Source organism: Abramis brama, assembly GCF_963993115.1.
Source record: "Abramis brama genome assembly, chromosome: 17".
In the NCBI taxonomy this organism is placed as follows: domain Eukaryota; kingdom Metazoa; phylum Chordata; class Actinopteri; order Cypriniformes; family Leuciscidae; genus Abramis; species Abramis brama.
In genome coordinates, this window is record NC_139979.1 from 19,998,244 (window position 1) to 20,025,113 (window position 26,870).

The following is a 26,870-nucleotide window of genomic DNA, read 5'->3' on the forward strand; positions in this document are numbered from 1 at the left end:
AAATGTGCATGACACTGGAATGCATCTGTCAACTTCCTATATGAAAAATGAGCCACAGGGAAAACTTATGTCAAAATTCGTAATACAGCAAAGGTTGATATGACAGGAATCGGGCATCTAAGCTGTCCTTTCCCATAATCTCATGCTTGCTCTGACATTCATCTAATGAACTGTTTATCACCGACAGAGAGAGAGAGAGAGTGAAAAGAAGATAATAAAATAAGCGAGTGAATTCTTATCTGGAATCAATTGTACCATTTACAAATGAATTATTTCTGAAATAGTACATGTTTATTTAATACCACATATTTTCCAGATGAGGGGCGGCTGAGCTCTGGCTCCTCTGGGGCAGCGTGAAATGGGTCAAACCCTTGTGTAAAGAACCTAAAGTCTTAAATTGAACAAGCAAAACTGAGCAAACACAAAACAAGCGCAGTCATAAAACACATTCACAGAAGGCCTAAGCCTCACACACACACACACACACACAGCTGTCACATATACAGTACTGAGGATGAGAGCGTTTTTAATTCTGCCTCCCCCCCTCCCTCCTCTATCTGCCCTTAAAACCAAGAAACTGATATTATTCTGTGGCTTACACTAAATCCACCCCTCCATCTCTCTCTCTCTCTCTCTCTCTTCCGCTTGTGAGTAAACAGATTTTTTTTTAGATTATGTTCACAGATGGGGACCCCACAAATCTCTCTGCCAATCTATCATTTCCCTCCTGTCTGTCTCTCTCTCTATTTGGTTCTTATGCATCGTTTCTCTTCCTCCTGAAGACAGTGATGGCTTGGAGCATGCAGGGCAGGGATTTGGGAGAGATTTACTGTTTTTTTTTCTTCTCTTTAGTACACAGTGAACATGAAAAGAGGGCACTTTATAACAGAGTGTTTAGAAATGTTGTGCTTTTAAAGGATTATGTATTCCTTAATATTTAACATTAGTACTTGGACAGCGTGAAACGGAAGTTGCGATAGTCTTATTTTCCCTATTGCGACGTACATCCGTACACATTTTATTTTTTTTAATGATGTGCATGGATAAATAGTTTTATAATAAATACTGCATTACTCCATAAAAAAAAAAAAAAAGAAAAAAATCAAGAATCGTCAATTTTGATTTCATGGTGACTTTAAAAATAATCACTATTATCATAAATGTTTTATGTTAATTAACTATGCAAATTATTTTGGATTCTTCTGCTTTTTGTAAAATAATTTTTTTTATTTTAAAGTCTATATTTTTCCTGAATGCAATCTTCCCTAAAGCAGTTGAAATTCATGCTGATGTTAATAATAGTTTTAGTGACTCTTGACCACTTAGCAGATAAGCAGCATTCAGTACATTGCTCTCAGGCATTTCATGCATCCATTCAAACAAATTTAATGAATGTTGCAGAACAATTTAATCATTTTAACTGACTAAGTTTGGTGTTTGTAATTAGTCAGTCGATTAGTGTCAAGTGAGAGGACAGCCACAAGGAATCCCACTAAGCGTTACAATTGTCATGATGTTGTTCATAAAGATATTTAATCAGGGACAGCAGGGGGAAAAACAATGCTAAATGAAAATAATGCAATGTAATTCTCCATATAATTGTGCATAGTTAGGATAGCAAAATAAACCTAACCTTCAAAAGGGAGGAAAAAAATGCTTCCTATAACGTACACACACACATACACGCACACACTCACACAACACACCTTTTGACCTCATTATACACAGGATGATTTATAATAATTCTAATTCTCTTATATCTGCCTTACAATGTGTATGAACTGTATTTTAACATCTGTAAAATTAAATCAAGCATACTGTGGATCGTTATGCGGAAATTTACCTTGAAATACTGTGTAAACATCACTGTTTGTTAGTTCATGTGGGGAGTGAATGTGATTCTTCGATTCAAATTCAACATGATCAAACCGGTTATAAACGTGTCGCAATTGAAATCAGAGTCCAACACAACTATGGCTTCTAAAGGTAATTTAAGGCTTTATTTATATCATTAACAGGTCTACAGTGCTAAAAGGATCTAAAACTGTCTCCAGAAACTCCAAATCATCATTTACAGATGGCCTCTCCATCTGTTAGCGTGGAATGAACAGAGGGATGATTCTGGGTCAGGGCTGTTACTGAAATTCACAGGGATGGGACAACATTTTTTATATGACCAATTGTAGTCTATAGGGTAAAACAGATTTAAACATGGATAAATGGTTATCAACAGAGTCGCTGAAAAGGACAAATGCATATGTTTCTTCATCTACAAGTATAAATCTTCATTAATGCCTGACATCAAAAAGACTAAAAATAAAGCTAAACGAAGAAAATACCGTAGTGCAACTTTCTTCTCACATACTATGGAGAACGTCAAATGTTTATATTTACAACGTGCTTTTTCAGTGTTGAGCAGTGCAGCCAATCACAGACTGTTGATTTCTTGAACGCAATGGCTAATCAGAGGTGATTAAGTTAGTCAATCCACTCACCATTCAAAACAATATAGTTTTTGTTCAGTGCTGAATTATGCAAGCTTGAGAATCCTCTCATTTGAACAAAGTGTAGACACGATGTAAAGAGTTATTGTGCAGTGTAGACAGCTTCATTGATTAACGGTCACGTACGCGTGAGGACTTCTGAAGCGATGCGATGCGTTTTTGTAAGAAAAATATGCATATTTATACATTTATAAACTATAATCACTGGCTTCCGGTAATGGCCGTACGCAAGTCTCTTTCCGGTGGAAGAGTGACCTCTGAGAGACCTTAATTTTTGAGTGATCTTACTGAACTAACTTAAAAATTCCGTTAAAATTCTTGCAGTGGGCCATGGAAACTTACGTGTTTGGTTGTGTGGGCCACGAGTTGAAAAAGGTTGGGAACAATTGGTCTAGAGTAGACACTCAAGTCTCAGTTAAGCTCAAGTGCTCAAAAAGGGCACAAGTAAACCAATATCCTTCATAAAGATATCATAGCGGATGGATTCAACCGAATGCAGCCACCTCCTCATCTCACATATGAAACACCTGCGATTCAACAACTACCTGCTAATGCACTTTCATGTAAAGCAGCTTGTTAACTAGTTTGGGTGAGTAAGGGCAAGACGCACAAAACATAGAATCTTCAATGCCCTGTAGATGGAAGTGATGGCAGAAATCCAGTGAAATGCAGTGAAAACTCAGCCCAAACATGCATAAAAACACCTTTTTACAAACCAATTACAAATGTTTTATTGAAGGTGTAATCTATTAAATGAAATTAACAAATCTTTTAGTATTTTTAATTTTTTTGGAGAGCATGCTTAATCAGACCAATAAGAAAACTTTTAACAACAACTCTTCCTTTTTACTATTCAAATGTGTCATCAAATGTCAAAAATTTTAAAAATGTCAAATGTCAATTATAAAATTGATCCGAGATCACGTAAACACCGTACAGACGCTGGTTCATGGGTTCACAGAAATCATCGCCTCTTGCGGCAAACCATTGAAATTAACGAAACATTCGAAATCACAAGACTTTGGCAGTTTGATATATTAAGTAGGACTACAACATACTTAAATACAGTAATTTACAATTACATTTACTCAAATACTTTACACCACTGATTTCTTCAAATTATATTCAGAGAAGTGCAACTTTTTACACACAATGCCAGATTTGTTTTCATTTGATTTTAACCAAATAATTATATTTATTTAAGGAGATTCGCAAATGCTATTCAAAGGGATAGCGATATTTCCATGTTTTTCACAGAAATGCATGATGAAATATATTGAGAAAGACACACAGAGCAGTGACTTCAACAAGATTAACTCTGCTCACAGTTTTAATCTGTTATTACTAATCTGTTTAATCTCAAGTTTAAAATGGTTTCATCCAGGGTTTTCCCCCATTTGACTTGTTCCGAGTTCCCTAACTGTAATTAAAAGTGTATGACCCGAACTCCTAAATAGATTCTCAGGTACCCTGTAACCCTGAGCGTGGACATGTATGAAGTGCCGGGCTGCACTCAGTGGGTCCATTGTGATGCAGAGAGATGGGGCTGTTTGCACACTGATGGAAGCAAAATCTGCTGTGTGGGCCAAACCAAGTAAGTAAGTGCTAGAGTAATGCACTCCACTGGCATATCATTCTCATTCCAGTGTTGCACACACACACTGTCCCCTTCACTCTGTCTCTCTGTCCCCCTCTTTTTCTGTTTATTATTAAACAGGAAAGTGACAGAAGGGCCTGTCAGAGTTTAAACACAGAGATACATTTAGTTACATTATTGATGTGAGAGAGAGGGAGAGAGAGACAATGTTTGTTTAAAAAGCTGAGACACACAGGAGAACTGAAAGAGAGACATGCAGCTAGAGCAACATAATGACAGATGGTGCGTGTGAGAGGGTAAAGACATAAATTGTAGTGATTTTTGACCTATAGAGGAGACCAGGGGCACATTTTCCCCTCCAAATTCGTAAATTATCTTATTTGCATATACAAGAGCCATCTTTGGTTATATAATTGGTTGAACTGTGTTCCTACTAGGCAAGCTGATTTCTTATAAATTTGGGGCAAGATGTCACATCTGTTTCATATGTTGGGGTTAGATACAATTTATTAATTACAATTAATGTTGGCCAAAACATAATATTTTTCTTTATACAACATTAATTTCAGGCCCTTGAATTTTCATTAGTGGTGGGGATTTTCACTCTGTCTGCAGGTTAAACCATTATGCCAGTAGGTCACTGTCTTTATGAGTGAGTCATTGAATCAATCACTCAACCGATTTGTTCAAAATTACATTTTTATTCAGGGTTCAAAACACCGCTACTGGGTTTTGTTCTGAGATGCACAATGGTCAAAAAAACATTTGGAAGGGTGAAAATAGACAAAGTTATTGGCGATTTTGAATCTAATTTTCTTTTTACATTTTTATATTCTTCCTCTCTATTTATATGTTTGTTTGTTTGAACTGTTTTACAGTTTAAAATAGCCTGGAAAGCCAATCTAATAGTTTGTTTAATGGCTGACAACTTACCCCATATAGTTTGACATGTATATAAACCAACCCTGAGAAATATCAATTGGAGTAAAGAGTTTTAGAGTATTAGAGTAACTTGGGTCTATCCTACCATGTTGTTCAGCAGACATTTAAAATATATACAGTCCTTTATTATCATTGCCTTTGTGTGCTGTGTATTAACATGATGTGTGGGTGTCCTGCATTAGCAGTGGTAGGTCTCTGTGAGTTGTTCACTTGAGTGCTCATGCTTGCTCTCACTCTGGGATATGTGGTTGCTGATGAAAGGGTAATGCTTTCTGTTCTTTTATAGGGCGAGAGTATGCGTGTATTTGGCTTTCTTGGTTCTCAGAAGTGTTAACGCGCTGTGTCAGTTCACGCTTGATTAGTCAGTCTCACTCAAGACAACTCTGTACAATGTTAATCCTGGTGTAGTAGTGAGGTGTGAGTGTTTTATTCCAACACTTTTCTAGAATAGCCTCTCACACACAGATGCACACATACAGCAAGAGTTTAGCTCACAGTATCACAATGTATTTGTTGGTCAAAATATAGGCAGTTGTATGGCTGATTTTTATTTAAACAAACAGATTTCACCTTCTTTTTGTTATATGAAGGTCACATGAAAGTGTTAGTTCACCCAAAAATAAAAATTATGTCATCATTTACTCACCCTCATGTCATTCCATCCAAACCCGTAAGACTTTCATTCATCTTCGGAACACAAATTAAGATATTTTTTAAATGAAATCTGAGCAATTTCTGTCCCTCCATTGACAGCTACGCAACTACCACTTTGACACTTCAAAAAGCTCATAAAGAGATTGTAAAAGTAATCCATATAAATTGAGCGGTTTAGTCCAAAATTTCTGAAGAGACACGATCACTATATATGATTAACAGATTGAGTTTAAGCTTTTATTCACATATAAACATTCATCAACTCACACATGATCAGTTGTAGTAAACAGAAGCTCAAGCATGTTCACTTGACATGCAAGAACCAATGAGGTTCATTCTCATGTGTTACGCAGCAAGTTTGAGCTTCCGCAAAAATCAAGGAGGTTTGTTCTTGCGTGTCAAGCATGTTCAGTTGAGCTTCTCTGATCAATGCCTATATGTGAATACATGCCTAAATTCAATCTGTTCATCAAATAAAAGTGATCGTGTGTCTTCAGAAAATTTGGACTAAACCGTTCGATTCATATAGATTAGTTTTACCTTCTCATTGTAAACTTTTTGAAGCGTCAAAGGGGTAGTTGCGTAGCTGTCAATGGAGGGACAGATATCTCTCAGATTTCTTTCTTTATTTGTGTTTCGAAGAAGAATAAAAAGCTCAGTTTTCACAGGACAAAAAGGCTTTCTCTGTGTGGACGGAAGGCCAAAACAGAGAGAAAAAGACTAAACGAAGCGAAAACGTATTAGTGTAGACAAGGCCTGTATGTCCACAAGAGCCAGTAGTTCAAGAAACACATACTTGCTCGATATGCATTCAAACACATGCACTTTAACTCTTTTAAAATTTTAACATCTTTAAAATATGTTCAGCACACTCATGAATCCAGATGGGCATGACAGTGCTAATGTGACATTGCATCCAATTTAGAGTTCTTTTGGTTGCAGTGTGTGTGTTTCATGCATATTCGTGTATGTAACATTGGCAGGTTCTCATTAATTTGCTCCAGATGTCTCTGTGTACAGACAGCCACCCCAGGACACACACAGTCACTCCCTCATTACCACCAAACCACAGAGAGAGAGATGGCAAGAGCGAGACAGGGATTAGCACAATTCAGATTTAAGCTCACGCACATCAGTGAATGTTATCAAAACTCCACATTTTGGGTTTATCTTGAATTGAAGCTTTTATATAGTCTGTTTCTCTCCACAAAACGCTGCGTATGACTCACTAGAACACTGGCAGAACCCTTCTTCTCCTACAGCCTGCAGCTCTGGACCTGGACGGCTCTCATTTGGCCCTAGAGGCGCGCTGTATTTTTCTGCTTGATCTCATCAATGGCTTGACCTGTGCACACACCAATTCACAAGGGAAGCGTGAAGTGCTTTATTCTTTTCGCTTTTGTATCCTGCCTTTATTTAGCCACGTTAGTCGAGTTGAGCACAACATGCAATTCATGCGGTGTCCTAAAAATCTTCCCTTGCAGCGATGGAGGCCGAATGTTGGAACGTACAGTAATAAACAGCTCATGATGTTCTGCCATTTTTGCTCTTAGCGGGCTGACTTTTCCTCTTTTTTCTGAAGTACAAAGGGCTTCTTATGTGATTGTTGTGCATCCAGCATGTTACTGCCATGGGGCGACCGTTTAAGAACACAATTTTGCTGCATAGACTACACTGTAATGTTTTGCCAGGTACTCAGAAATTGGCTTTATATGGAAACAACGAAAAGAAGTGGTTTTAGAGTCAGATCAGGTAAAAAAAAATTGTTAAAGTAACAACTGCACATTATATTTTGAGGCTTTATTCAACAGTATAATGAAAGACAGACAGGAAGTGATTGGGGAGGAGAAGGACAGGACAGGGAAAGGAACACAAGGTCGCCTGAAATGCTGTTGCACCATATGTCGAATCACTGACCAGAAGATTACAGCTTCTACAATCGAGACTTTGTTTCTGGTTATTATGACTTTTTTTTTTTATCTCATAACTGAGACTTGAAATCTCACAATGTGATATTTTATATTTCACAATTGCTCCTTTATTTCTCATAATTGTGACAATATTTCCTGACTACAATTTTATCTCACAATGTGATTTTATATCAATTGAGACTTGATTTCTCTCAATTATGACTTTATATTTCACGATTCCAATTTATAATTCCAAATGCGATTTTATATCATAATTGCCTGTTTATATGTCACAGCTGTAAGATATAAAATCATAGTTTTTATTTATGGTAATTGTGACTTTTCATCTCATAATTTCACAGTTATCATCTTATTTCTTTTAATTGTAACTTTATATCTCTTTATATGGTTTTATCTCACCAGTGCAACTTTATATCTCACAATGTGATTTTGTATCTATTGTGACTTTATTTCTCATAATTGTGACTTAATATTTCAAAATTGCAATTTCAATCTCACAGAGTGATTTTATATTTCAACTTTATTTTTCATAATTGCAACTTCATATCTCACAATTGTAACATTATTTCTTAATTGTGACATATTTCACACTTGCAATTTATATCTCACAATGTGATTGTTTAATCTCATAATTGCAACTTTATATCTCACCACTGCAACTTCACAATTGCAACTTTATTTCTAAAATTACAACCTTATATTACACGATTGCAATTTATATCTTAATGGGATTTTATATTTTATATACTGCGGCTTTATTTCTCATAAATGTGTCTTCATAATGTATCTTACAATTGGGGCTTTATTTCTCATAATTGGAACTTTATATCTTTTAATTTCACATTTGCAACATTATGTCTTATTTGTCATTTATTTGTGAGTATTGCACAATTGCAATTTATATCTCACAATGGTTTTTTGGCTTTTTTTACATTCTTTTACATTAAAATTGGGATATTATATATCGATTTTATATCTTACAATTATGACTTCATACATCAGGCTTGCAAATGAGAGTTCACTGCAAAAAAAAAAAAGAGACATATTTAACCAGTATTTTTAGTAATCAAATTACTTTAAGGTGTGAGCGACCGAAGCTGGCTAGGGGAGAGGTTGCTATTGCAGCTGAAGATGGAGCAGAGCAGGGTGATGCATTTTGGCCTGGGGCAAAAGTTTGAGCTTGGATGGGTACAGTCAGATCTAAGAGCTCAGCAGCGTGACTCAATATACTGACAGCAGGATACCTCATGAGGAGGTCACGTACACACACAAACATACTGTATATCCAACCTGAGAAGAACTGGACATGAAACAGGGCTAGCAATAAGGAAAAAAAAAAAAAAAAATCAGTGAAGCCCAAGCTGTGCTGCCTCAGGGACCTTTTCATGGCCCTGTGTGAGACATGACATGAAACTGTGCTCTTCTCCACTCTCACTGCACCTCTCCATCCTCCTCACCTCCTTCACATATCTCTCTTTTCACAGGGGCGTGGGTGTAAAAGCTGCTTTTACCAAAATGTGAGGCTTTTAAACCGTTCTGTTTCTCTCAGTGAGGAACACCCTGCTGTGTGCATTTACACTCAGCCCTGTCTGCACATACAATCTCCTTTTCAACAACACCCCTGAAGAGTCAAGTGGAGGCTAATTACCACTAAAGGAGAGCACAGTCAATTTTACAACCAGACCGGACTGACCCTATGGCACTGTCTTCAGTCCAGACTGACAAGATTGCAGCAGGCATAAACTCTCTCTCTCGCTGAGCTAGATTGTGTTTTGATAAAAGTTTTGACTGCTTTACTTGGAATTTTCAGTAAAAAGGAACGGCATTAAAAATCTTTTGTAACCTTATAAAAGTATTTACTGTCACTTTTGATCAATTTAATGCACGCTTGTGGAATAAAAGTATCAATTTCTTTCAAACTAACAAACAAAAATCTTACTGACACCAAACTTTAAAACGGTAGGGTAGGATCATTTGTTGTCTAGTAGAGATTATTTTTGCATTCAGTAATTTTGCATTCCACTAGGTGTCACTGTATGTATTGGCCAGTGAAACTATTCATTTTTAGTTATTTTTTAATTACAAAAGACTAAATATATATACATTTAGAGCGTCTGTGTCTGATGTGATCATCGTCACTAGTGGACCAACAAAAGCCTTCCGGAGATCTTGAAGGCAGGGGACTCTATGTGAATAGACAGGCAGCATCTATATGAATGGCTGTTGAGTTAATTAAAGGTGATGAAGGGTACAGGCCTTTGCTCTAGGACAGCAGGTACAACTGCATAAGTTCAGAGTTACAGGCCTGAGGGAATGGCTGTGGACTAGTTAAATGTGATGAAAGGTATAGCATTTTGCTATAGGAGAGCAGGTAAAGGGGTTTGCTGAATTAGTTTAGAGTTATGGCCTTGAGGGAACAACCTAGAATCATTATTAGAGGTATGAGTCTGTGTTATGGGACTGATGTGCAGCAGTGGTTAATATAGAATTAGTGCAATTTGGGGAAAAGAGCACACACACACACACACACACAAACACAACCATTTGAACATTTGTGGTGAATACGATTTTTAAATCCTTTTGGAAGATATTTCTTTTAGATAATGTTTTTAATGTAAGATAATGATTTTAATCAAAGCATTAATTTGATTAAAAAATAAATATATATATATATATATATATATATATATATATATATATATATATATATATATATATATATATATATTATGATGTACTGCAATTTAAAACAAGTAGTTTTCAATAAATTCCACATGATCCTTCAGAAATCATTCTAATATGCTGATTTGCTGCTCAAGAAACATTTATTATCAGTGTTGAACATTATACATAAAATATTCATAACCTTGCTGAATAAAAGTGTTTATTTATTTATTAGATATTTACCTTCCTAGTTCCTACCTACCATTACTGGCAGCTTATTTTAATTTTTTTGGGGGGGGGAACCAATGCGATTTTAGCAATGTTCCTTGGTTTCACCAAAAAAGTAATTTTTGACAGTCAGATCAGGTAGAAATATAGTCCCTTTGACTTTTATTCTTACAATGCATACAATCTCATATCGTTTTTCAGATGTGTTTTAATATGAGCAGAGACGCAAAGCACAATAACAGATTCAGATAAGTTAGAAAAAAACCCAGTGATAAATAATCTTCTGTGAAAAAACATGTTCATAACAGACTCTGGCATTCCAAATACCTTACACGCACACACACACACTCACAAAATGAGTCACTGAGAGCTTTCACAAGAGCTCACTATGAGATGCCAACTTCATCAATCCATCTATTTAAACTGCTCATGTCTGCAACGCATTGACTGAAAACACCATTTAGCCATTAGAAAAATGAGACGGAAAGAAAGAAAGAAAGAAAAAGAGATATACAGTGAAGTGAATTGAGTGAGTGGGGTGTCTGTATTATCACAGGGTTGAACGGGCTGGGGAAAATGAGAGCTTATAACAGTTATAATATCAGAAAAAAGGGGGCAGAGAGTTGAGAAGGGGGGTTGCATGGGTCAGAGAGAGACAAAGGTTACACAACAAATTATTCACCCCTCCGCTGGCTCTATTCTACACCCTTTTGTTAAGCATAAACGCAGCTTGGCAGGATCCACAGAGAGCTCTTCAATTCACAGTAACTCATAAACAGCCACTCATTATACAGTACAAGGGTCTGTTCAGATCTTCAGCCTCACAAACACATGCACCACAGCGATCACATGTGCAGATGTTAATGAAAGTGAACTGTTCGAACCGCAAACAGACTCATTCAGAGACTCATACACATGTTGACACACACTCTGAACCGGACCGGACAGTAGGAGCCCCCAAAACGCACACACACATGGGGGTCTGAGAGCACCAGGGGGAGCAAAGGAAGTTTCATACCTTCTTCAGCTGAACTGTGCTGGACCACAAGAGAGACAGACAGAAAGATCCTCCACATTTCCATCAGAGCAACACACAAGAAGAGTCCAGAGAGGAAGAACACAGGAGAGGGAGACAGGAGGAGAGAGAGAGAGAGAGAGAGAGAGAGAGAGAGAAGGGAGGAGGAGTCTGTCTATTCGTTTTTATCTCAGATTAAAGAGAGGAGAGAAAGAGCGGGGGTGGGTGAGCAGGGAGGAGTATTTATGTATGATGATGATTATGACTGAGAAGTCACTGAGCAAAGAACAAGGAGAGAGAGAGAGATGAAGGGACCGGTAAACTGACTTTAGCTACTCACTGTGATGGAAAGCCTAAAACGAGTTGGGCTAGTTCGCAGAAAAAGTGTCTAGACACGCAGGAGACAGACGCTCTCACAGTCACATTTGGTGAAGGCTCTGGTTTGGCATGCTGATCGGGCACGGCGAGCCAGATTGGAAATATGCATCACTCAGTAAAAGAAGCTTGGAAACCTGCCTGTGTGTTTTCTTTTCTTCTCTTCTTTCAACTGCTGCATTTTTTCCTGGAAAAGAAAATACATATTTTGAATAGTTTCTTTTGGCCTTGGTCACTTCTCATTTTCCACACACACACAGAGACATATATACATACAAAGGTTCTTCAATTTAGACAGGCACATAGTTGTATTCCTGAATACTACTGATGTATAATTATCTCTTTGAAAACAGCGCCTTCTGGTGGACACATAGTGACTGCAGAAGATATTGGTGGTGCCCTACACACGATCTATGGAAGTTTGCTTCGGTAAATCACAATTATGGCATAAAAAGTCAAAATTATGACATAAAATGACAAGCTAAGACTTATTCATATTCTTTTTATTTTAATTTCCAAATTTTCTTCTCATATATGACTTTTTAATGACAATTATGATTTACAAAAGCAATTTTTTTTTATGTGGCGAAAATGACCTTTCATAACATCCTGTTGTGAAATAACATTCCGTCTTGTCAATCATCACACACGTGCATATTACAGCCACCACCCTTTCTGACAGTCATTCCACTCTTCCTCTTCGCCCCTATCTTCTCTTTTATTATAATTTACCTCTTTTTTATCCAGTTCCGTATTCGGGACTGGAGTTAGCTTGAAGCTCGAGTCTCGTCTAGTGGGCGAGCTTGTCCTTCAAGGAAATCCAAATTCGTTCACTTTCCAAGGACTGGATGAGCAGGCGAAGTGAAATTAAATTAAATTAAATATGACGACATGTCACATCAGGCGTGCACAATATAATATTTTATTTAAGTTTTAAAGTCTAATAAAGTGTTTAAGGTAGGCTACACTATGTAACTTGGCCCTCTAGCGGTTAAAAACTACATACATTTTGAGGAAGAACATTGTTTTGGTTGTGCTTCGGCTCTGTATGACTGCGGATGGATATGGTACTGCTCATTAAACATTCACTACTAGATACTTGGTTGAGCTGAAGACGTACCCATACCTTGAACCTATATCCATTGACATGTAGGCTACTTCCTTGAAAATAATATCCAGCACAGCACTACAACAATGAAATTTCTTCACAACACTGTTCGAGAGCTACATGGGTGTTTCTTCAACTACGGGCACTTTTGACTCTACCAAAAGTGAACTATGAATTTTAACCATCACAGTCTATAATACATTAATACAGTACAAGATGTACACAAAATTGAATGTAATCGTTAAGATTTTAATCTGAAACATATTTATTTTTTATGGTTTTCATCTCTTCTTTTTACAAAATGTCCGTACTGCAACATTACAATAACGTTAAATTTAAACACTTTTCTTTTTTAATTTCTATAAAAAAATTATACATTTACATAGTTACTTTCAAGATTTGTCCATTTTTGTAAAAACTAATATTAAAAAGTAATTTAAAATTAGGGGGTTTTATGATTTTCTTTATGCCGTGGAAAATGTTGATGTTAACCTTAGATATCAATTGCTTTCATACATGCCAAAGATAAAACTTTTAGCTTTTTATGACAAATATTATCATTTTAATGTGTAAATCATCTCTACTGAAGTGTTAAAATAATTTTTGCAAACAAAAATCTGATTAATAATTAAAATAAATCATTGCTGCGGTAATGACAATTTGTATCGGTAAGGACACAGTGTTAATGGCACATGTTAATAATGTAACCTTAACAATAGGTTACTGTAGAGAAAAACAGTAACAGTTCACCGGTTGTCCTTCCTTGCACCTCTTAGGTACTAACCACTACAGACCGTAAACACCACACAAGATCTGCTGTTTTGGAGATGCTCTGATGCTTGTCAAAGTCACTCAGATCTTTTCACTTACTCTTTTCTCTGCTTCCAACTCATGAAATTCAAGAAGTGACTGTTCAGTTGCAGCCTAATATATCCTCTTGACAGGTGCCACTGTACTGATATAATAAATTATATTCACCACACCTATCAGTGGTTTAAATATTGTCGCTGATCAATGTAATATACAGTATAAACCTTGAATTTGTCTCTACCGCAACACAAAGTCTTTACCGCAACAGCTAAAAATGCTGTGGTAAAGACGTGCTGCAGAAATTACATTTTTCTAATATTGCAGATAACTGGCAGCCAGCAAGGTCTGATACATCAGTTTTGACTTTTAGCAACAAATATGTATTCAACAGTAATATAAATACATTTTTAAAATGTAATTCAAAATACACAATTACTAAGCTGAATAGTAAGGAAGCATAATAAATACTTAAGAAGACAAAATGATCTTTATCTTATTTTTTCTGGTTCTTGTGAGTGACCTAATGGAGGTGGACCAATCTGTCAGACATGTGATCACATGCTAATTTCTGTTTCCATAGAAACTAGATTTGTTTGGCTTTGAAGAAATGTCATATTAAGAGTCTTTTTCAGTGTTGCGGTAAGGACTCAAGAGTGGACAGGTTTATTTAGATGAAAAAAATCATAAAACCAATCAGTAAACAAAAAAATAACTTTAAGATGGTGTAAAGTCATATATAAAACTAATATAAAATAATGTCATATTGTAAAAGAATGAGCTCATTTTAAGTATCTCAACATTGAAACCACGGGTGTGAGACATGAGCAAAAATAGTGTTTGGACCTATAAATGCTTCATAATTTTACATAAAAATATATTTTTTTGTCAAATTGTGACACTACTGGAACTTAAAAGTGCCCGTAGTTGCAGAAACACCCACATATGACATTTAAATCTGTTCAATAAAATAATTAAAGGGCCCCTATTATGGATTTTTGAAAATGACCTTTCATGTAGTGTGTAACATAGCTCAAAGTGAATGAAAACATCCTGCAAGGTTTTAAATCTGAAAGTGCATTGTATATAAAGTTATTGTCTTTCAAAAGTAAGAGTCGACTCTGAGTTAATTAAATGAATTGTTTTTCAAACGAGTCATTAGCCCTTTCGTTGTGACGTCAAGACGAAACATTAGCATATTGCCCGCCCACTTATTGCGCTCGCAGACACCAGGGAAAACTTGAACCTCAAACCAGCAGCTGATTCCTGTGGATACTGGATAGCATCATGTCGAGGAGACGGCGCTGTGCTCTATAATGTGAAGGTAAAGCCAGTTTTTTTTCACTGCCTAAGGACGAGTGAAGAATCAGTGGTTAAAGTTAATCTTTACCATGATATCACAGCAGTATAATCCTAAACTTTTGCTGTCTTCCCTTTATTTCACTGACGACTGCTTCTCAAATCTCAGTTCAATGCAGGATTCACAAACCGCTTGCTCTTGAAAGATGGTGTTCAAAATACTTAACATTAAAACATAACATTAAAAATGATGGCCAGATTTTAAAGGAGTGTCTTGCAACATGTTATCTACTAACATGTAGGCTACAAGTTCAAATAAAGTTTTGACAAAAAAAGTTTTTATAAAAAGATAAATCTCGCATATTTCAGCCTTTAAATCAGTTTTATAAAAAGAATGAGTCAAAAAAGATAAATTACTGACATTTACAATGCACATTATTAGCTTATCTTTTATTAAATTCGGTCCGATTTTCCCGTGGTGTCTGTCGTTGCTATGCAACCATGCGCTCTCCACAACACAACGACAAAGAAGTTTTGCTAATGGATTTCCACCACCGAAAAACGCTTGCTGTAGCTCTGCTACAAGATTTATTTACAAAGAAGAAAAAAAAACACCCGTAATGTTTGGGTGCACTCCCATCCTTCATGTTGACTCGCTGCGCCTGGAAAAAATGAGCGCGTCGCTTCAATTATTTGAAATAACGAACATGAGCGCGCAAAAGACGCGATATGTGAACGGCCCTTGGCGAGCTAACGTTACCTCCAATCAGGCCAGCGACGTGTTGGAGGGAGACCCCTGCATCAGATCATTCACTCTAGAGCTCGGCTAATGTATACATGCACTGTTATTGATACAGTTTCCACGTGTTCACCGCAACATATTAGAAAAATATTCGGTAAATAAATTAGTACAAGTAACGTTAAAATAATCGGTTTGTTGATGGACATGCACTTGTTAATGCTGATGGTGAGGAATTGCAGTTGCAACATCTCATAATGTAACGTTACCTCAAACTGAGTAGTGTATCACTGAGAAACACTGAGTCCTGCTCGAGCCGTCCTTGCGATGGAGGTTCGGGTTGAATAACAGTTCTTCCAATTCATCATCGGACTCGCGCTCGCATTGATATGGTAAAATCGACGTCTTTGTTCGTTACTGTGTTTAGTTTACAGTGTTGGAAGCCTCAGGACAAGCAGAGCTGACGTTGTTATGGCAACGTGCGGTTCTGAAGGGCCACTGTTCTGCACAGTTTGGCTCAAACCTTGTTCAGGTGTGTTCGTTCACCGGGCGCCGAGGTGAATGGCTGCCCGCTGCTCCTAATGTGTGTCCACTAACTTGGATGGGTTTAATGCAGAGGACAAATTCCATTGCCATACTTGGCCTTTACGTCGCCACACTTAATGAATTTGGGTAAAACAAAAACATGTTTTGGAAAAAGGATTAATGATTTATAAAAGAAAGAAAAAAAAAGATTGATGATTTATTAACTCATATTTTGTTAATTTTGAACAAAGCTTTTACATAGCGCACTAAAACACATTTGAATAGCCTCCCTTAAAAATAAATCAGACGCTATTATTAGATTACAGTAAACTATCTCATAATTGACTTACAAATAAAGAAATATTAATATGTGACTTTTCTGGATGATACAATGTCTCATGACAAGGATGCATGTTGTGACACATGACAGTTAGCCTATCTCAAAAAATATGTACAGAGTTCCTGAAAATCAAATCATGTGGGAATGATCTGGTCAATCTCACAAAATATGCTTCCAAGTGCTCAGTGTATTAAAAATACTCATATTTAAGCAAAGGTAAAACAATGTAAAAGCATCACATTTTGGTAACAAAATTAATTATATTTAATAAGCTATACATACAATAAAATATATAAATATAAAACACTAAAAAAAATAAAAAAAACTTTGGTACATATTGGTAAAAATCCAGACATCTCAATCATTCAGTCAGAGTGCAAAAAAATGCAATAATAAATGTAAACAAACCAAAAAAAAAAATACAAAATATATATTTACACAGTTGAGCAATACTTACAGTAAACAATCTTAACTACCCAACAAAAGGGGTCTAAACCCTGAAAATATGAGATGCACATAAGTCCATGTTAAACAATAAATGTGTTCTTGTGATTGGTGGGCTGTCATGATTAACTTTCATATGACCCTGTGTCAGTAGTGTTCATTCAATCAGGCCTAGTGACAACCGTCATGAGAAATACTTCAGGGATGAATAACACCATTTAAACACTGATAATTCTATTTTTGACACTGAACTCCTTTGCACAAAAGATCAGATACTCATGAACTGAATAGTAGTCATAACAGCACAACAGCACAAGTATTAAAAGGCCATCAGTGAATCTGATTAGTGCATAAATTTAGTCTGATTTAAGTCTTTGGGCAATATGAGAAATTTGTTAAATAACTATTTAAATATAAGTCATAGCAATAAGTTTAATATTCCACATGACTATGGACAAGTGCTTAGTGCTCACACATAAGTTGTCTAAAAAATGCAACTCAACTCTATATCTGACTAAACATTCAATTTATCAAAAGGCAGCTGCAACCACATGTAACACTTATCTGCTCATCATGACTTTATTGTCAATTATAAAAAGGCTTTCAGTACCATCCTAGCTATTTCCTTTGTAATAATGCCCATTATTTAGCTGCATCTGTTCTCTATTGTCCACTGTAGGACTCCATTTAGGGTGTTAATCTTGTGTAGATTATGGGTTTTCTCTATAGGTTTGTTCCACTTTTCTCCTGTCCAGCCAGCTCAGACATCTGAAACTTCTCTGATGACTGGGACACTGGCAGAGAAACGGCACCCTCTGGAGACGTGTAGTTGACAGCATTGGAGGCTGCGGCATTGGAAAATCCACTGGAAATGTCCTCAAACGTCCGGCCTTTGGTCTCGGGAACCCGGAAGTAGGTAAACACGAAGAAGATGATGAGGAGGATGAGGAATATGATAAACACATACGGGCCGCACAGTTTCTGGAAAGGAAGCAAGGTCATAATAATGCGTTTAGCTCTTGTGTCCATGAAAAATGTAATACTGCTGAATTCTGTGACAAGGTTCTCACCATTAGCGGTAGGAAAGACAGTCCGACGATTAAGCTGGCGGTCCAGTTGCAGCATCCCGCCACAGCAATGGCTGCCGGACGTGGACCCTGAGAAAATAACTCTGCCACTATGAACCATGGGATCGGTCCTGGTCCCATCTCAAAACTGGCCACAAATCCAAAAACTGCCAGAATGGCCAGAACGCTGATTGCTGAAATTCCCTGCTAGCCGGAAATGTAATCAATTGTAGAGAGAAAAAAAGAGCAATGATACACTTCAGTGAATGAAATCTCACATAAATATAAGTTGGCGTTCATCATTAGTAAGATCACACACTGACCCCTTCAGATGCAGATTCGTAGATAGCAGTGCCATTCTGAAGTATATTATCTCCAGGCTTCTATAGATCAGGAAAGAGAATGAATTTAAAAATGAATATGTCTCTATTCTCTAATATTTAATAAATCCATCCCATACACTTCTGAAGATCAGTAGTTTATCATATAGGCCCATTTAATGATCATATATATTTAATTATATATTGTAAATCAAAACTCACCGCAAGTTTAAGAGAAATAGTCATGAGCAGAACACAGACAGCCATTCCAGCCAGTCCGATCATATGAAGTGTTCTTCTCCCTGCCCTCTCCACCAGGAAGAGCTGTTGAGAAAAGCAGAGGGAACATCAACACTGTTCTTTAGTACACCCTCACAAAAGTATTTGATCGGATATAAGGGCATGACATTGCAAATTCAAGGGTGGTGAAATTAATTTGACATCTTTCTGTTTACCTACAGTACAGTTCTTTTCAAATGTTTGTTTATGTGAGTATATTAGCTCAGCTGTGTAAACTCACAGAGATGACAGTGAAGATGGTGTTGACTGCACCCATTCCAATGGTGGCAAAGACTGGCCCAGTGATACCTGCATTTCTGAAGATCTCTGTTGAGTAATAAATTACCTGGAAAGTGTACAGAAACGCAGCTGTTTAACATTTAGAACAGTTCATGTCAATACTGGGAGTACAAGGGGAAAATATGGAAGGAATCCTTACAAATCGACAAAGTGACAAACACTGCAAACAAACATTCATTAATAAGTATTTTTGTCTCGTTTTCAAGTAAAATAAATATCTGAACATTATTAAAAGAAGATACATTTGTAAATGACTTGTTATAGAGAATGTTAACTTTATTTTTCTTCTCATTGGCAAATTGTTTCTCTTGTTGTAAGCACTAAAGTTTTTAGGTTTATGTTTAAAATGTTTAACAGGATGTGCTAATCAAAGATCATTATGTAAACTTTTTATGTAACTGGTGGGGGGAAGTGTGGAGACTCACAGCGTTGATGCCGGACAGTTGCTGGGACAGCTGCAGGATTATGGCGATAATAATGGGCTGTCTGTAGGCGGAGTTACGGAACAGCTCCGGAATAGAAACCTTCTTCTCCATGGACATCTTCATGGCCTCTTCCTTCATCTCACGAATGTCATCCTCCACATCTGAATGCCCACGAAGACGTGTCAGCACTGAGGGCAGAAGAGAGAAAGATCAACATAGTCAGTGTGGAAGAGTAAATACACTTCAGTTGCTCAGGCAGTGCTAAATAGTGTGTTGCGCATGTCTCCTGCTCTTTCTAGATTTCTAAAGACTTTTTTTCAGTCCTGAGCAGTCTCACCTTGGCGTGCCTCATCCTCCTGGTTGAGACTGATCAGCAGGTATCGAGGGCTCTCTGGGCAGAAGATCAGCATAACACTCTGTGCCACTGCAGGCAGCGTCGTCAGAGCCAGCAGCAACGGCCACAAAGACTGAGACCCCAGCAATGACTCCAGACCTAAGATCTACCATAAAATCCACAAAGAAGACCCATTTATAACTATTTGCATTTGTCTTTTTAAGTGTATAATCAGTATGTTCAAAAACAGACAACTTCCTTTCATACAATGAAAATGGACTGAAACTTTCTAATTTCAAAAAAGACCCAAAACCATCATAAAAATGGTCCAAATATCTTCTAAAGCAAATTCAATATAACTTTATGAGAAAAGGATAGTTATTTGTTATCATTAACTGCAATTAGTGAACGAGTCAGTGAACTTGTGAACCGAACCAATTCAATTCATGAACAAATCATTCAGACCAGTTTTGTGATGTGAATGAACTCAATGAAAATCAGTTCTTTACGAATCTGACATTACTACTGAATGTGCCGAGGAGATGTCAAGATTTTTAGGGAATAATGTCTTCAATTTCTACCTGTCCGTTGCACAAGGCTATCATATGACTTCAGAGGACTACACTAGCACACAAGTTGTATAGACCAATGTTACTATACTTTTATGGTGCTTTTGAATCTTTTTTCAGCATGGAAGCTTTGGTGTTATTTTAATTGCAAGCAAAAAAGAAAATCATATGGGTTTTGAATGAGATTTGGGTTAATATAATCTTCTTTTTTGAGTGATCCCTTTAATCTCTTATTTACATTCATCCATAGGAAAATCTAACCTGTGCAACCAGGATGCCGATGACCACCCCGAGCTGGTGAAGGGTGCCAAAAGCCCCTCGCAGTGCCGTTGGAGAAATTTCACCCACATACATGGGTGTCAGTCCTGTGCACATACCACAGAACACACCAATCACCAGACGGCCCAATATCAACAACTCATGGGAGTTGAAAATGCTGGATAAACCCATCAGGCCTCCACCAATCAGAGCCAGGATGTTGGACAGCAGCATTGATTTCCGTCTGTAAAGAGAATTTTGGAGATGAAACAAGAAGATATTTTATATTTGTTTTATGTCCAAATAAACTGTGTGATTTTGAATTTGGTCACTCTTTTCTCACCTCCCAAGCTTGTCAACCAGAGCGCCAACACTAAGAGATCCGATCATGCCGCCGGCATTGAAGATGGAAACTGCGACACTCCACACTGTTGTGAGTGTGGATTCAGCCATGGGCTCTCCAGTGCGCACAAGAGTCACGTTTCTGATGAAGTTCTTCACTTTCTGATCATCAACAGAGAGACAGACAGAAGTAAGTGATGAAGCGTTGTTTTTTTAAGTCTAAAATGCTACTCATTTAATGAAACATTTACCTCATCGGGTGCATTGATGACTCCTGTGTTGAAGCCGAACTGCAGCGAGCCGATGACGGCCGTGGACACGCAGAGCACCAGGTAGCATGTCACCTGCTTCCCCTAAACAAAAAGAAGGAATACACATACTGTGACATGCAGAAAATGACATGAGTAAAGATGAAAGAAGTAACTGTGACCCAACAAAGTCTCAAAATGTGCACAAAACCTGTCCTATTTCTTCTTTCTCAATTTCTTGCTCTTTCTCGGTAATGTGAAATAGTTCTGCAGCACAGTTTTTTTTTTTTAGCATTATAATTTTCCATTTAGTTGACTGTTTTGTTTCTCTTCAATGTTCAGAAAAGGGCTCAGAGAAAATATAATAATATAAATAATAATAATAAATTATTGAATATATTAAATATAAAATATATACAAAATTTAACATTATTACTGTTTTATTCTGCTTTCTAAAGCCTGATTGGAAACCATGAGATTAATTATTTGATTGTATTGACAACCTGTTTCTTTTTTCTTTTATATATATATATATATATATATATATATATATATATTATATATTTTAATATTTTATTAGTCTGTTAGTCACAGAAAAAAAAACTCCACAGGAAGTGGCAAAGATCACAGATGAACAGATAGTTAACGGCAGGAAATCCAAACATTTGAATCATTCATCGACCTGGCTTATCACTTGAAACATGTAAGTAGTAGCAACTTAATCAGTCCACTCGCTTTAATGTAAACCTAGATAAATGTGTGCTTTTATTAGACACATAAGTGTTTGTGTGGAGAGCAGCATTACTGCATGACAAACAGGCGCCGGCGCCATCACTTGGATTTAACTTAAAATACTCCGTCATTTTTTAATAATGCAAACTTTAAAGGGTCTACTTTTATTTCTGTAAACTCACAATAACAACAAAACGTTGTGCTTTGTAAAATAATGAAAACAATTAGGATGCGCTTTCTGCTGTCTTGGGTCTTGGTCAAGTCACAAAACGAACCAAAACAAAGTGTATACTTGCCTCACAGACATGAGAAATATATCTATAGAAAGCTTGAGAAATCTATCTTTTAAATGAACCAATTCAACTGGAAAATAAATATTCTCAGATTATGTAGGCTAATAATCTGTATGAAACGTCCATATAGGCAGCTAGGCGCATCCACTTCTTAATCTCTGCCGCCAAAAACACAGAAAACATTATCAATAAATTATTATTATATTGTTTAGACAGCCTCCATCTGTTTTTTCATGACACAGACTAAAATGCATGTTTGAGCGGTTTTAACTGAAAGCAACTTGCACTGACATATCCTAAAATATGTCGGTGCCATTGTTTTGTCTCAAGATGCACACCAGTAATGTTTTTTTTTTTCTTTTCTAGGGCACGTTTATAAAAGCTACTTAAATGGCCTAATTGAACTTTAGTCCTACTCCTGGCTTAGTCTAAGCCCTGTCTGTGAAACAAGGCCAAAGTTTTCTCAGTTCAAATGTATCTTCATACATGAAAATATAGTTGCCTTTATAGCTTTGAAAGGGGTCCCTTGCAAAGGGGTTTATTATAATAACTCCTGCTTTAAAGGATAACTGAATCTAACCAAAAAAAACTTGAAAGACTTTTTGGCTTTAGTTTTAAATCACACTCTCGCGTCACTCAATAATCACACACTACTTCAATATCCTGTTTGTCTAAAAACCTTCATGCTTTTTAAACTTTTATCAAAACTTAAAAAAGGGCTTTCTCAAATCCTAGTTACAAATTGCAGCTGTGAAATTCCATGAATTTCTATTTATTTTAATCATACTTTATTACAGTCAAATTCAAAATGCGATTCTGCATCCTGTTTGCAACCTCAATTCGAGAGGAAGGAATCTAAAAATCATTCTCAAATTCTGAATGGCACACAAATCCTGATAACCACATATTACACAACAGTAATTTCAGTAATTTCCCAGAGTATGTATGAAAGTGGAACAACAAAGTTGCATAAATCAGTTCACATGATAACTGGGATATGTCTTTCGGTGTCATTTTTCTCCTAATCGTGGTTCTCAAACTATAGCTTGATGTCTGTTCCTCCCTCTTGCGTCAAATTAAAAGTAGAAATAGCAACCTAAGCTAATTGTGAGCTGCATTACTTCTGTACAGCAGCGAATAATGGGTCAGAAAGAACAATTTCTTTTCTACAATCAAAATTTGTATAGGTTTGTAGGGCCTTTTAGAGTAAAGTAATTTGTAATGATGCTTTCCATGAAGTAAATGGTAATCTGTAGTGGACTGATTAACTTTCTCACTACTGCATGCAATATTTTTGTCTGTTACAAAAAACCTCCGCACAGGAACTTCTGCATGTGCAAACCAGTCTGATTTTATGATAAAGACTTAAACAGACCCAAACATGCACACACACACAAACAGCAGCTGACTCCTGGAGGAGTGAACAAGAATATGGGTGTCATCATGTGATCTGTGAGGAGCCAGAGCCATCTGTATGAATTCGAAATTCATAACGACATCACTGCATCTTTCATCTCTATTGATCAGGATAGATCAGATCACATTTGCACACATGCACCCCCAGTCTCCCTTAACTTAATTATACATACCGGTACTTATTTATTAAATCAACACATTCAGTGACTCACTTAATAGATTTGTAATAACCTGCAGTAGATGTAAAATTGCACACTTGGATTAGGAATTTCCATTCTGTCTGTCTGAAACAAGTAAGAACCGGTCAGAATGTTGTTCATATTTTGCTCAAGTCTGAACAAGTCATCTAAACCCTGCTCTGAACAGTCATTTCTCCTCATCGTTCTGCTTTGCACATTTGCACGCTTTGCCCGGTTTCTTAGTTCACATGCTGCAATCCTATCGGTTATTCCAACTAAGAAATTGATCCAAGATTGTCTCACATATTCCAGTATGATTCACTTAATTAGAACTAGGATCAGAGTCAGTTGGGATTTGGTCCAAACAGCCTCCAAAGACAAAGCAGGCCAAAAAATGTCTCACTACAGCTACGACATATATTTATTTAGGTGATGAATCAAATCAATTGCACACTAATAGCCTGAACAGACATATCAAAGAATGCCTAGTTAAACCTGCTAGTGCAACACATTAGTGACACACAAACATTACACAATCAGTATATAAATCATAGGCTACTGGCAATTAAAACAAGCTACAGTAAATCTACAATAAAAACACATTACAACATTTCAAACCCAGATGCCCATTGGCATCCCCTGAACATTTACTACAGTTCTTGCTTGGTAAGCACAGTTTACGGTGTCTGTGAATATGTAGTAACCACATGGGTGGCTCCCCATTACCATGGTTAGAATTGAGGTATCTATCTATACTACAAACTATGACTCATATTATGAAAAATAGTAGCCTAAAGACATAGTAGCCTAGGAACTACAAAATTGCCATAAAATAAGCAGATGATGTTAATACTGTATTACATAAAAGACCATAGTTTCTGCATGTAATCTCTTGTGAAAAAGAAGTACATTTAAAGCATATTTTGAAAAAGAATATTTAAGGAAATAAGAATATACTTCAATATTGCAAAGATGCAATTAGATGAAAATGTATTATAGTTAAAATTTAGCATATAACAATAAGCATATTTAATTAAAAATTTAGCATATAACAATTTAGCATATAGCAATAAGCATAACTTAAGAGGGCTTTTCTGACCCACTTAAGAGGGACTTAAGTATCTTTATATGTCATAAGTACTTCTATTGTCTTTGAAATACGGTTAAAGTGTGCTGCTTTGTAAACTAAAATAATAAATGTACTTTTTAAAAGCATGACAAAAGATTATTTAAACATAATAATTAAAAATACTAAAAGCATACTTAAGTGTGTTAAGAAACAGTAGGTTACACTTTATTTTAAGGTGTCCTTGTTACAGTCTAATTATACTTTTAGGTTTGGTTTAGACTTAGTTGCATGTAATTATGCATAATTTATAGTTATTACTATAGTAACTACATGTAACGTAACAAGGGCACTGTAAAATAAAGTGTTCTGAAAGTGTTCTCTCTTTAAGTGCACTTAAGTGGCCATTTAGTTCATTAATGTTATCTGCAAGTACTCTTTTTACTTTTAAGATTTGAAGTTAAGTGCAAAACAATTAAGCACACTTCTTTTTCACAAGGGATGTATTGAAAAAATGTTGTGTTTTTTTTTTTTTAAAGGTAGATTTCACAAGGGTTATTGTGATAGTACATAATGCACTGACAGAAAAAAAAGACTCTACCTTACTGTCTTTCATCTTCTCCATTCTGCTATTTGTTGCGAAAGCCAGTTATGGCAACTGAGACAGAGGTCGTCTGTTCTTCCTCTTCTTGCAGCTAAACCAAACTTATATGGGTAAACACAAATCCGTATTTGGAAAAGTCTCTAGAGTGGGAAAAAAAAAAGAATACAAAGAATTGTTTTTAGTAATGCGAAGGAATGAAACCTTTTATGTTTTCATAAAGAACAACCACAAAAAACTTCATTTCCTACAACGGATGTCTGCTGAGTTGAGATGACAGTTGAGCATCAGTATTGTGCAATGTAAATTGCAAAGAAATGTGGAAGTCAAATATAAGAGGCATCTCTGTCAGCTCAAGATCATCCCTCTCTAAATCGCTGAAATGTGGTTTTATGGGTTAGCTCAGTTTCAGTGACATTCCTGTACTCTGACATTTTAAACATTCTACCAGTGAATAAACTCAATCTTGCTTTAGTTTATAACAGCTTCATGCAGTTCCTTGATTAAAGACATTCGACCTGCTTGTTATGCACATGAAGTTATAGCTGCATTTACACATCATATATTTCATACAAACACAGTATTATATTTTATTTTATAATAATATTAATACAACTTGTTTTCATAATTGTACAAACAACATCCTTATTTCATTCCCTTTAACTTGTCACAGCAATTTCTGTCATTTCAACTAACACGTTTCTCTACTTTCTTCATCAGTAATACATTTAAGTGAACAAAAAAGTATAATATAATTCACTTCAGGGTTATTTTAATAAAGATTTAAGGCAACAATAAAACGTTTTTAACATTTTAAATAACGTGTAGATAGTTATGAAGCAATATTTTAGTCAATATTGTAATAAAAGATCATTCCAATGCTACTTATAGTATGTTATATTTCTATGTACTGATAATGTAAAAGAACAATATTTACGTTTATTCTTGCAGAGCTCGTGCGTCGATCAGGTATTTGCTGGTGTGTGATGAAACGATCTCGAGCTCGTGGGTTTTTATGGTGAGTGAGACATGAGCACTAGCACGTTGCAATTTTTGTCGTCACACAGCCATGCTCCCCCTATTTCTGTAATATTTGAGTCACAGGATTAAACGAGAATTTCATTTTAAGTCACTCGCGTAACATCCTTTCGCAGGAAATCCTGACCGCATCTCAAAAACTAGAGCATCGTTGCGAGCAGTTGCTTTCACTCAGAACGTGCCTATGATGCCTAGCCTAGTAACTTTATCTAGATAGGCAGTTAATGATGT

General features: G+C 36.3%; 2 protein-coding genes across 2 annotated transcripts in view; both read right to left on the reverse strand.

Moving 5' to 3' along the window:
- The window catches only part of ephb6 (eph receptor B6), a 49,152-nt gene extending 37,469 nt beyond the window's left edge, over nt 1–11,683 (reverse strand). Inside the window, exon 1 of the mRNA XM_084089802.1 lies at nt 11,539–11,683. Within this exon, the coding sequence (XP_083945928.1) occupies nt 11,539–11,602 (64 nt within the window). The 5' untranslated portion in view covers nt 11,603–11,683. The remainder of the gene's footprint in view (nt 1–11,538) is intronic.
- A 4,909-nt stretch (nt 11,684–16,592) lies between these two features.
- Nucleotides 16,593–26,837, reverse strand: slc2a3b (solute carrier family 2 member 3b). Its single transcript, XM_084089491.1, has 12 exons — nt 26,539–26,837; nt 25,602–25,744; nt 21,318–21,419; nt 21,068–21,228; nt 20,728–20,968; nt 19,901–20,063; nt 19,564–19,751; nt 19,080–19,184; nt 18,782–18,883; nt 18,563–18,622; nt 18,243–18,443; nt 16,593–18,153 (listed from the first exon to the last, which is right to left on the reverse strand). Exons 2-12 carry the CDS (start codon nt 25,623–25,625, stop codon nt 17,896–17,898), a joined length of 1,605 nt encoding a protein of 534 aa, XP_083945617.1. The 5' UTR covers nt 25,626–25,744; nt 26,539–26,837; the 3' UTR covers nt 16,593–17,895.
- Between the last annotated feature and the right edge of the window lie 33 nt (nt 26,838–26,870).

Bases quoted from the DNA above. Each gene is read 5' to 3' on its own strand.
- slc2a3b (XM_084089491.1), bottom strand. From the start codon at position 25,625: ATGGAGAAGATGAAAGACAGTAAG. The intron at 19,752-19,900 runs GTGAGACTGCTC...TTCTGCCCTCAG, and splicing joins GGAGGATGAGGCACGCCAAG to TGCTGACACGTCTTCGTGGG. The intron at 19,185-19,563 runs GTGAGTCTCCAC...TACACTTTCCAG, and splicing joins AACTGTCCGGCATCAACGCT to GTAATTTATTACTCAACAGA.